The following is an 11,090-nucleotide window of genomic DNA, read 5'->3' on the forward strand; positions in this document are numbered from 1 at the left end:
TTATATATATATATTTTCCCCCAAAAGGCTGCATCTTCCGAATTTAACAAACAACCGAGGGAATTTGAATAATTTCACGAAACTAATTTGAAAGACAATTAAGTCCTATACATGCTAGTACAAACAAAAAGATTCATACTTCTTTCTCTTTATAGAGAGGAACCAGAAAAGGTGAAAAAGAATACAAATATATTTCACAAAACATTCTTTAACAACATCATATGCCTAACAAATTCCATACATTTAAATTACATTTATGGCTGCTTCTTCGATCGGATTGAGATCAAAAAAATAAAAATAAGAAGAAAAAAAAATATCTGAAAAAGAATACCACCAAAATGGAGGGAGCAGATTATCTTCCATCCTGATCACACTGTAACCATATCCTCTGCCCCTCTCTGCGCTGCTACATCTGCCAGTTTTTTCCATGTTAACTCCCGGTTTTCTTCCAACTCTCTGGCCCTAGCCTCTCTCTCTGCATACTCCCTTTGGCACTCTTCAAACAACTCCACATCCATTTCCAAGAACATTTTCCGAACGTTGACCGTCAGCCCGTGAACCGCCTGGTTCCAGTGACTCTGGATATTCTTCTCCAATGCCTCAAAGATAATTGGTAGTATGACACTCCGATTCTGGGCGATTAAGCTCACAATGTGCTCATTATTCCACAAAAAGAGGGCTCGTTCTGCAACCTGCAATAAAAATGCGCCTAAGCAAAAACTTCAAAAGAAAAGAGTGTATAACAGTGTTAAAATGCTTCCTAGGCCAATCCAAAAATGGTGGTAAATGAAAAGGGTTAAGAGGGCAATCTTATGACAAAAGAAACAATCTTTCCACCTTTACAGAGCAACCTCAATAACATCAATACATATTTTGTTGTCAAGAACAAACATTCAGGACGAAGGTCACCATACATTATAAAAACCCACTAAATAATTCCACGTGATGATCATATCAAGTCTCTCCTAAAGAATTGTTCTTTAACTGTACATAAGTGCAGTACCAAGCAAGCATGCAGAACACACATATCTGCACAATAATGCATTGACAGCATGACCATATGCGATCTTATCCCCCATCCCTTCCACAACCCCACCCCCCGCTTCTTGTGGGCAATTCCAACACTCCATCTGGCTAACATTTTGCAATGTGACTGTAACTTCCAGATTATGGACACAACTTCAACAAAGCACTCTTTTTTTTTGAGCAAAGGATGTTTCAAGAAAAATATGTTGAAAGACAAAAATGTAAGTTCTAAGCTGAATGATCCCGAGCTTATTGTAGATCAAAATTTCACAGGATTTATTATTAACAGCTGACATCGATGGAGCCTAAAAAGGAATTCCAGGAATAAGTTACTGTACGAAAAAGGCCCCTTTTAAATGGATAGTATCAAGTTGCAATAGTGATGAAGGTAGATTTTCTTTCTCTTACTTTTGTTACCAAGATTAATGATGGAGAGTGGAATATAGAGGGCATTGGAGATATAACTAAATCTGTTGGCTATCTGTCATGGTCCACGAGTTTGCTACTTAGTCCATATAAACTTGCAGACTATGACACTTAGGTCAAGATATATTACTGAGGAGTTTCATGGTGGAAAAATTACAGAAAATCTAAGTGAAATAGGCTATAAAACAATATTCTCACCAACCCTTTATATAGTGACATAAAGAGAAACCACAAAATATTTGATGAATTAAGGTTGCTATAATATTAGTTTTCATTGCTCATGATCAATCAACATATTTCACCAATAAGGAAAAAGAAAATAGAGGTAGAACTAAATCAAAAACAAGATGAGTTGAGATCAAGCAATGGCCATAAGTAGCAGAGAACAGTCACTAAGGAGAACCTCAACTTAGAGGTGAGAGCCCCAGACTCCATTCTTGACTTGAGTTGAGATAGAAAGCACGGCGATGGATAATTTGAAACACTTTGAACTACTTCGAACAATCTTACTGCATCGATCAATTGGACCATTAACTTACCATGAGAGCATGATATAAGAAAAGAAAATATTGCCAGTAAAGTTTCAACCAAGCAAGCATTAGTGCGCATGTTCCCAAGATCAAATGACATAAAGTAATTAAGACCTGTTCACCTATCGATTGACAACTCACAACTCACCAACCACCATGTAAGATACCTCCCTCTTGTGCACACATATACACACGTTTCAAAAGTTGGATGATGTGAAGTAATTAAGACCTGTTCAGCTATTTATTGACAACTCAACAATCAGCATGGCAAACTAGGTAAGATTTCCTTCCAGTTGGTTGGTATTTCATTTACCTATCATTTTGAACGTATACCCTTGACTTCGCATACTTGACATTCAAAACCGTGTAAAACTCATCTCAATTCAATGTTACACATGAATCCCACACATAAAAAGTTTCAAGTTGCCAAAACTAAAATTAGCTTTAAACACAGCAGCTTAATCTTTTTTCACAGCTGCATCATCTTATCTCTATCAAATTCTCTCCAAATAAATAACCATGAAGCACTCCCCAAATACCTTCACAGGTGTTCCAACATGGCCATTTAAAAGAAAGAATCAAGTAAGAACAAGTCTATAAACTTGGACCTAGATTGCCAAGGTACTGTGATGGGTTCATGAAACAACTCAGTGAACAAAACTTGGCCATTTTTTGACATGAAGTCGATCCATAAACCACTACATATTCAAAAAAATTCCACTAGTTTTGTTTTATGACAAATAATATTATTATTGAATGAAAAGGGCAAAGCCCTTATACACGAAGAGTATACAAGAGAGCCAAACACCCTAAAGACTACTGCAATCTACAAAACAAATCAGATCCACCAGATTCACCGAGTCAAAATTTGAAACATGTAAAATAACCCAATCCAAAGGAGATCTTAGAAACGAGGATTACGAGAATGGTCATTAGACTCGCTTTCCTTAAAAAGGCGCCGATTCCTTTCTCCCTAAATGCTCCACATTAAGAGAGCAGGGATAACTTTCTATATTGCCTCTTTGGGGTGTCCCCACCCTTGAAATTTCCAGCAATGAAGTAGCTCTAGGATGTTACTACATCATCCAAGAAACCCCGAATATGTTAAGATCCAAGTGCCAGAGATCAGTAGCATACTCACAATGGTTCAGGAGTAAAAATTTTGACTAGTCAAAACATACAAAAGAATAAAATACTATAAAAATGCATTTACAATTGATAGAATACAAGTAAATTCCATCTAGATTTATGATGCTTGGTATAAGGCTAAATCGATATGGGGTAGTATTATCAAGAAAATGGAACGCCATCTGGCTAGTTGGAAGATGCTTTACTTGTCAAAGGGTGGTAGGTTGACATTGACTAAAAGCTTCCACTCTTCTAACTTGCCCACGTATTATTTGTCATTTTTTCCCATTCTCGTTGGTGTTGCTAACCATATTGAGAAACTCCAGCGAGAGCTTTTATGGGGTGAAATCATGATGAGTTTAAATTACATTTGGCCAGTTGGTCTTTTATGGGGTGAAATCAGTGATGAGTTTAAATTACATTTGGCCAGTTGGTCTAAGATTTGTACTCCGCATTCCACAAGTGATTTAGGGGTTAGAAACCTAATTATTTTTCACTAAGCTCTCTTTGGAAATGGCTATGGCATTTTGCAACAAAAAAGGAGGCCTTGTAGAGATCAATGGTAGAAGTTAAATATGACAACATGCGAGGTGGGTGGCGCTCCAAAGAGGTTGGTTCTTTTAGGGTTGGGGTATGGAAAAACATTAGGAGAGGGCAAAAAGGCTTCTCTAGGTTTACTAGATATGAGGTGGGAAATGGTTCCAATATCTTTTTTTTATTTTTTTATGAAAAGTAATGTTGTATATATCAAAAAGCGCAGAGGGGCACAACCCTAGTACACATGAAGTATACGAGAGAACGCCTAAGACAAGGGAGAAAATAGAGCAAGAAAATCTGAATAGCTAATAACTAAAGGAACTAAATAAGCAGATGTCCAAGTGAAGAGGGAAAAAAAAGAAATAGGACTTGAGCTCCTCCAAGGTCCTCTTAAGATTATCGAAATTCCTATTGTTTCTTTCCCTCCATATGCACCACATAAGGCAAAGAGGCGCCATCTTCCAGGCAACCGCACTTCTTGAATTACCCCCAAACCACCATCAAGCCATTAAATCCACCACATTGTTAGGCATAACCCAGGAAAGCCCAAATAGACTCAATATTGTGATCCATAAGGCTCGAGCCACCTCGTAGTAGACAAGAAGATGATCAACGGATTCCCCATCCAATTTACAAAGGCAGAACTGATTAACCACGATGACTTGTCTTCTCCTAAGGTTATCCAATGTTAAAATCTTCCCCGAAGACGCCAACCAAACAAAGAAGGCAACTTTGGGGGAGCCTTAGTCCGCCAGATACTCTTTCAAGGGAAAGAGGGATTGTCTTTGTATGCGATGATCTTGTAGAAAGATTTAACATCAAAAGTCCCTTTGCGAGACGGGGTCCACCAAAACTTATCCTCCCCTTCTCTTCTTACTCTAAGGGAATAAAGCAAAGAATAGAAGGAGGCCAACGTATCCACTTCCCAATCATGAATCAACTGAACAAAACTACTATTCCATTGAAGGGTGCCACTCGAAAGATCCATATTAGTAGCCACAATCGCATCCTTCACAGAGGCAATGCTATAAAGAGCGGGAAAAGCTACCTTGAGACTAGTCTCGCCGCACCACACATCATCCCAAAATCTGATCTTCAAACTGTCTCCCCGATCAAATCTAGTATGACTCGAAAAGAATCTCCAGCCCCTTCTAATACACTTCCAGAGGCCCACCCCATACATCCCTGGGGTCCATAGAACACCACCCGCCCCAACTGCATCCATATTTGGCATCCACAACGGCTTTCCACCAAGCCTCGCTTTCATTCGCATAACGCCACAACCATTTCCCAAGAAGGGCTTGGTTTAACGAATGCAAATTGCGAATCCCTAGGCCTCCCTCGGAGATAGGAGAGCAAACTTTGGACCACTTAATCAAGTGAAATTTAAATTCTTCACCTAATCCACCCCATAGGAAATCACGTTGAAGCTTCTCGATATGATTTGCCACTGCGGCGGGAATGGGAAAAAGAGACAAAAAGTACGTAAGTTAGAAAGAATGCTTTTGATAAGGGTAACCCTACCACCCTTAGACAAATACATTCTTTTCCAGCTAGTCAACCGACGCTCGACTTTTTCCACAATGCCGTCCCATGTTGCCTTAGCCTTAAAATGAGCCCCAAGGGGAAGGCCAAGATACTTCTAAGGAAGAGAGGACGTCACACATCCTAGAGTTCTAGCCAGCTCAACCGCATTATCCACATTGCCCACTGGAACCAAAGCTGACTTGGTCATATTCACCTTTAAACCCGATATGACTTTGAAGCAAATGAGCAATGCCCGTAGGGAGAACATATGGTCAACATTAGCCCCACAAAAAACCAAAGTATCGTCCACAAAAAGTAAGAAATGTTAATTATCTTGGAAGGTCTTGACCCCACAACAAAACCTGAGAGCAAACCGTGATGTGTGTAGCAGAAATCATTCTACTAAAAGCCTCCATAACAATGACGAACAAAAAAGAGGACAGAGGATCTCCCTGTCTGACCTCATAAAAGCTGCCAAAGAATTTGAAAGAAGAGCCGTTAATCAATACGAAAAAGCACACTGACGAGATGCAATGAGCTATCCAAGAGCACCATTTCTCCCCAAACCCACATCTTTTAAGCAAAGCAAAAACTTCTAGTTGATGTGGTCATAGGCTTTCTCAATATCCAACTTACAAAGCACCCATGGGTCACCGAACTTGATGTGGCTATCCAAGCATTCATTAGCAATAAGAACCGAATCCAAAATTTGCCTACCTTTGACAAAGGTGTTTTGAGGCTTAGAGATGATCTTCGCCATAGACCTTCTCATCCTGTTGGCAAGAACTTTTGCGATGATCTTATAAACCTCACTCACAAGACTAATGGGGTGAAAGTCCTTGAGATCCGAAGCCCTAGGCTTCTTCGGAATCAGGGTTATAAAGGTGGCATTAAGGCTTTTCTTGAACTTGTCGTGATCATGAAAATCTGAAAAAACTCCCATAATGTTAACTTTAAGCACATCCCAACAATCTTGGAAGAAAGCCATAGAGAACCCATCCGGGCCTAGGGCTTTATCTCTATGCATACCTATAACCACCTCGAAAACCTCCCTTTCTTCAAACGGGAGCTCAAGAAGAGAAGCTTTGTTAGCATCCAAAGAATCGAAAGCTAGGTTATCCAATCTCGGTCTCCAATGGTGTTGCTCTGAGAACAAAGACTCGTAGTATTGGACAACATGATTCTTGATAGCGGTTTGGTTAGAAGAAATGGAACCATTGACTGACAAGGACTCAATGGAATTAGTTCTTCGATTCGAGTTAGCAACCCGATGGAAGAACTTAGTGCATTTATCACCCTCTTCGAGCTAAAGGACTCTAGACTTTTGTCTCCAACTGATTTCCTCTTGCAACAAAGAAAGTTCTAGCTCACTAACAATTTGGCTCTTCCTCGCCTTTTCTTCAGTGTCTAGAGCTCTGACTCCTTCCAACTTGTCAAAAGCATTCAGCTCAACCACTCTAGCTTTGTTAAGAGATTCCACATTGCCGAAGACCTGTTCGTTCCATATTTTGATGTCGACCTTGAGAGAATTCAATTTTTTGCCCAATATGTAGCTAGGGTTGCCTATAAAATGATAGGGCAGCCACCAACTTCTTACGAGGTCCACAAAGCCATCAACCTTCAGCCACATATTCTCGAATTTGAACGATCTTTTTCCCATCTTGAATACAACCACAATCAAGCAAAATAGGGAAGTGATCGGAACATAATCTAGTAAGCCTCTTCTGAAGAAGATTGGGATACTTGACTTCCCATTATGGAGACACAATAAAACAGTTGAGCATTGAAGGACTATGGCGAGCGTTCCTAGATCTTTCACTAGGGAAACGGGTGACATTGAAGTCGCCGCCGAAACACCAGGCAAGTCCCACCAACTAATAAGACCAGCCAACTCCTCCCAAAGGAATCTTCTATCAACATCAAGATTAGGGCTGTACACCCCTGCGACAGCCCAAACAAAGTCATCATCGATGCTTCCAAAAGAACAGGCAGCCACAAACTCCCCCGTGCAAACTTCAATCTTCTCCACAACCCTCCTATCCCACATCAACAAGATACCTCCTGAGGTCCCATTGGATGGAACATAGCACCAATCAGCATGAAGGCAGCCCCATAAGCTCCTAACCATGCTGCTGGAAATAGATTCCAACTTGGTTTCTTGCAAACAAATAATATCCGCCTTCCGCTGTCTAAGGAGATTCTTAACCCTCGACCTCTTGTCAATCTCATTCAGCCCTCTTACGTTCCATGAAATCAATTTAGGCTTCATAAATGATCTCTGTGAGCCCTCCCTGTAATCCTCTTGCGGGAAGCACTCCCGCTATGGACATCATAATTAATGGAACAAAACAAATTATTCAATTCTCTCATACCTTTTTTGCCCGTGGTAGGTTCGCATCCCTCATCCTTATCGGCATTGCTGGCTATGATATCGGCGAAAAGAGCTGATAGCTTCCCCTCAAACCCATCGCAAGAAATCCCCACAAAAAGGCTAAATTCCTCCAATAAATATCATATTTTGGCATGATTTGTAGGGTGGGGACCAAATTTTAAAGGTAGTTTTTTTTGGATAAGTCGTATTTTGAAGGTAGCTTTTCCAAAGTTGTTTAGTTTTGATTGATGCAAGTAGGCTTCAATGGTGGATTGTGTGCAGTTTTTTGAGGATATTCTTCAGTGGAATACTTTTTTTACTAAACCAGTGCATGATTGGGAGGTGGAGTAGGTCACTTTGTTCTTTAGTCTTTTGTACTCTCGTAGGTTGAGATGAAATACCAGGGATAAAATCCATTGGATCCCTACTAAAAGGCAAACACTCGAGGTCAGATCTTTGCCTCCACTAGAGCTTCATATTCTTAGAAGAGTATTTGGAGAATAATGCTCCTTTGAGCATGGCAATCTTCGTGTGGACGGCAGCGTTAGGAAAGATCTTAATTTTGAATAACTTCATAAAGAGGCACATTATATTGATGGATTGATGTTGCATGTGCAAGAAGAGCGGGAAGACCATAGATCATCTTTTGCTCCAATGTGAAGTGGCTAAAACTTTGTGGGTTTTGATTTACCATCTTTTTTGTTTAGAATAGCCATGCCACGGTGGTAAAGTTGCTGGCTAGTTGGAGAAGTTAGTTTGAAAGCCGTCGTAATTTAGAAGCCTAGAGGTTGGCTCTTTTGTGCTTAATGTGGTGTATTTGAAGGGAGCGTAATGCTTGGAATTTCAAAGATTGTGAGATCGGTGTTAGAGTTAAAAGCTATTTGTTATAATTTCTTTATGTTTGGGTAACGGCTAACAATAGTTCTCATTATTCTAGTCTCTTAGAGTTTTTGGATTCATGTTCTTCTACTTCTCTCGAATTGGGGGTCTCCATCTTGTATACTTCATGTTTACTTGGTGACTTGCACTCTGTGTTTTCTAATAAGATGAATTACTTATAAAAGAAAAAGTAAATTACTAATCACTGAATATATCTGATTCACATTGGCATGCTAGGGTCATCTCAGATGTCTCTCTTAACCCTAAAATGAAGCAAGAAAGAAGCGAAAAGGAAGGCAAAGAATGAAGATTGCAAATGGTAAAAGAAAATGTAAGAATTGACTCAATGCAGAGTCAAGGCAGTCCCTTTTGTAGATAAAGCAGGGCACGATACAGTGCGGTGGTCATTACAGTGTTCCTAAAAAGGGAGATTGCTAAAAAGGCAGTAGTAACCCATTTATCCGGTAAATTACTGAGAGCTCATAAAGCCCATGCCAGATTAACCGTATTCTAGGAGCAATGAACCTACTTGAAGTGGCTCATTTCGTCAACAGTTTCGTGTCAGGATAAAATACTTGCCGAGTCAGTGACTTTATTTTAATAGCGATTGGAGGATATAAAAAAAAAAATAGAGCACATTCCAGCTTCCAGCACCTCCCTCAAACACCAAAACTGCTATATGAATGAAAGAATAACGGAAAGGGAAAAAAAAAACTCAGTGAGCAGTAAGAAAAAGCTAGAGATAAATGGCATGGCTTCGTAAACCTGAAAATGATAGCTATTGAGGCAGCGACCAATCTGTCTGAAAAGAGGAACCATGCAGCGCTGAAACTCGGCGGACTGTGTAGCCTCCAGCACCTCCTCAAGCTCTCCAAGGAAGAGAACTTCCTTCTGGCAATTGGTGACAGGCCAGTACTTCAACAACCCCCTTATCACCGTATCAGCCAGCTTGTAATCCTTCTCCGCGAACTGGGTAATGCAGTACGACAGTTGCTGATGGTACATTGCGATTGGCTTCGGCTTATGCAGCGGTATCAGCGCCCGAACCAGAAACAACTTGTGCTCCTCCTTCATCGGCAGCGCAAACCCATTTATTATACTCCCCAGAATCTCCAGCAGCTCGCCGATACCGCTATGCCGGTCCGTCTCGTATATAAATCGATAGAATATGTTGTTGATGGCCTTTCGGATGAACGGGCGGTGCACCATGAACTTCCCGTATATGCGGTGCAGAATCGTCTTCAAGTACTCCCTCTCCCGAGGATCCTCCGAGTCGAACAAATCCAGAAGTTTCAGCACGAACGAGTGGTCGATGTACCGCTTGGCGACCTTCGTATCGGTATCGGACGACACCACGTATCTCAGGAGGAGCTCATACACGAGCTGCAAATGCGGCCACGACGGCTCCAAATACGGTTCCTCCTCCTCGGGATCGGTGGTTTCCTGGCCGGTATTCTCGTGGGAAGCTGGAGGCAGGCACCGGAAAATGTTCGCCGATATCATTCGTATCATCTCCTCCTGGCACGTCTCGGTGATCTTCCCCGACCCGGACTGTATGAAATCCACCAATTCCAAGAGCGTTTGCCGCTTGATTTCCTTCTCTCGGGCCGATTTCAGCGTGTCTGTGAAGTCGAACTGGAAGCAGCAAATCTGAAGCTTCCGGATGAACATGCCCTGGCGTTCCGAGACGGGCACCTCGCGGAACAACGGCAAAGGATCGACGGTTCCGGACGGCGGGGCCATCGCCGAAATCGTGGCGGGAGCGCCCGTATTGGGGCCCGATGCGCCCGGGCCGGCACGGGACGCGTGGTTGACGACCACATTGACGGTGGAGACCGACCCGGAGTTGCGGGTCCCGGGCGGACCGTAACCATATAACGACCCGTCGTTCAGGTCGGACTTGGAGGGCTTTCGGTGCCCTCCCTTTATGATCTTCTTCAACATTCCTTCCCCGATGCAACAAACCCTAACCCTAAGACCAGTGGTTGAGCTGCAGGGATCAAATCGAAGCGAGGCCGTGATTGAACGTTAATTGAGCGAAACGATGAATCAGCATACACACAATCATTGCCCTCTCATGTACTGCTTTCCAATCAATTGGCGAGGCTTCTTCCGCCTAATCTTCGTGTGCGAAATGAAGAGGGAATGGATCTGAGCAACTTATTGTGGCGTAGATTTTGATTTTGACCTTCACTGGATCAGAATGGCGAGTCATCCGAGTCGGAATGCCGGCGAATTGATCGGGAAGGGTGGGTCCCGGCGATCAAAGGATTGGGAGTGAGGAGAGAGAGAGAGAGCTTGCTTAAAACAGGAAAATATGGAAAGGAATGATTGCATTATAAACGCTTTTATAATAAGCAGTTTATTTTATCCTAAATAACACTTGAATTTATTTTTCCCCTTTTTGCCGTGAGCTTGTTCCTCTGCGTAGGAGGTGTACAGGGGTGTTGAAACCGAGCGGTTATAACCGCCATGCTAACTTCAACTTGCGCTAATTCTTAATCACTTATGCTAGTTGCAGTTACTAGTTTTAAGAATAAGAAAAAATGATTAATAATTACTAATTGTCTACCTTTATTTATATATATATATATATATATATATATAACATTCAAGATGATGTAATTTTGAAGTTAAACACCAAAACGGTGTAGTTTTGAAAGAAA

The 11,090-nt window shown here is 41.5% G+C and overlaps 1 protein-coding gene across 2 annotated transcripts; it reads right to left on the minus strand.

The window, feature by feature from the left end:
• Nucleotides 1–130: 130 nt before the first annotated feature.
• On the minus strand, nt 131–10,840 carry LOC132191331 (serine/threonine protein phosphatase 2A 57 kDa regulatory subunit B' beta isoform). Of its 2 annotated transcripts, none has more exons than XM_059606285.1 (2): nt 9,190–10,834; nt 131–692 (listed from the first exon to the last, which is right to left on the minus strand). In XM_059606285.1, the coding sequence occupies exons 1-2, from the start codon at nt 10,366–10,368 to the stop codon at nt 369–371; spliced, it is 1,503 nt and encodes a 500-aa protein (XP_059462268.1). In that variant the 5' UTR covers nt 10,369–10,834; the 3' UTR covers nt 131–368. The 2 variants fall into 2 exon arrangements, with proteins under 2 accessions (XP_059462268.1, XP_059462269.1); XM_059606286.1 differs by having other exon boundaries at nt 559–685; nt 9,190–10,840.
• Between the last annotated feature and the right edge of the window lie 250 nt (nt 10,841–11,090).

This window comes from Corylus avellana, chromosome ca9, assembly GCF_901000735.1.
Source record: "Corylus avellana chromosome ca9, CavTom2PMs-1.0".
NCBI lineage: Eukaryota > Viridiplantae > Streptophyta > Magnoliopsida > Fagales > Betulaceae > Corylus > Corylus avellana.

What these genes read in the sequence shown, in the direction of transcription:
- LOC132191331 (XM_059606285.1), bottom strand. Translation starts at nt 10,368, where the DNA reads ATGTTGAAGAAGATCATAAAGGGAGGGCACCGAAAGCCCTCCAAGTCC. An exon ending in TCAATAGCTATCATTTTCAG is followed by an intron (nt 693 to 9,189) that starts GTTTACGAAGCC and finishes TTTTTATTGCAG; the next exon opens with GTTGCAGAACGAGCCCTCTT.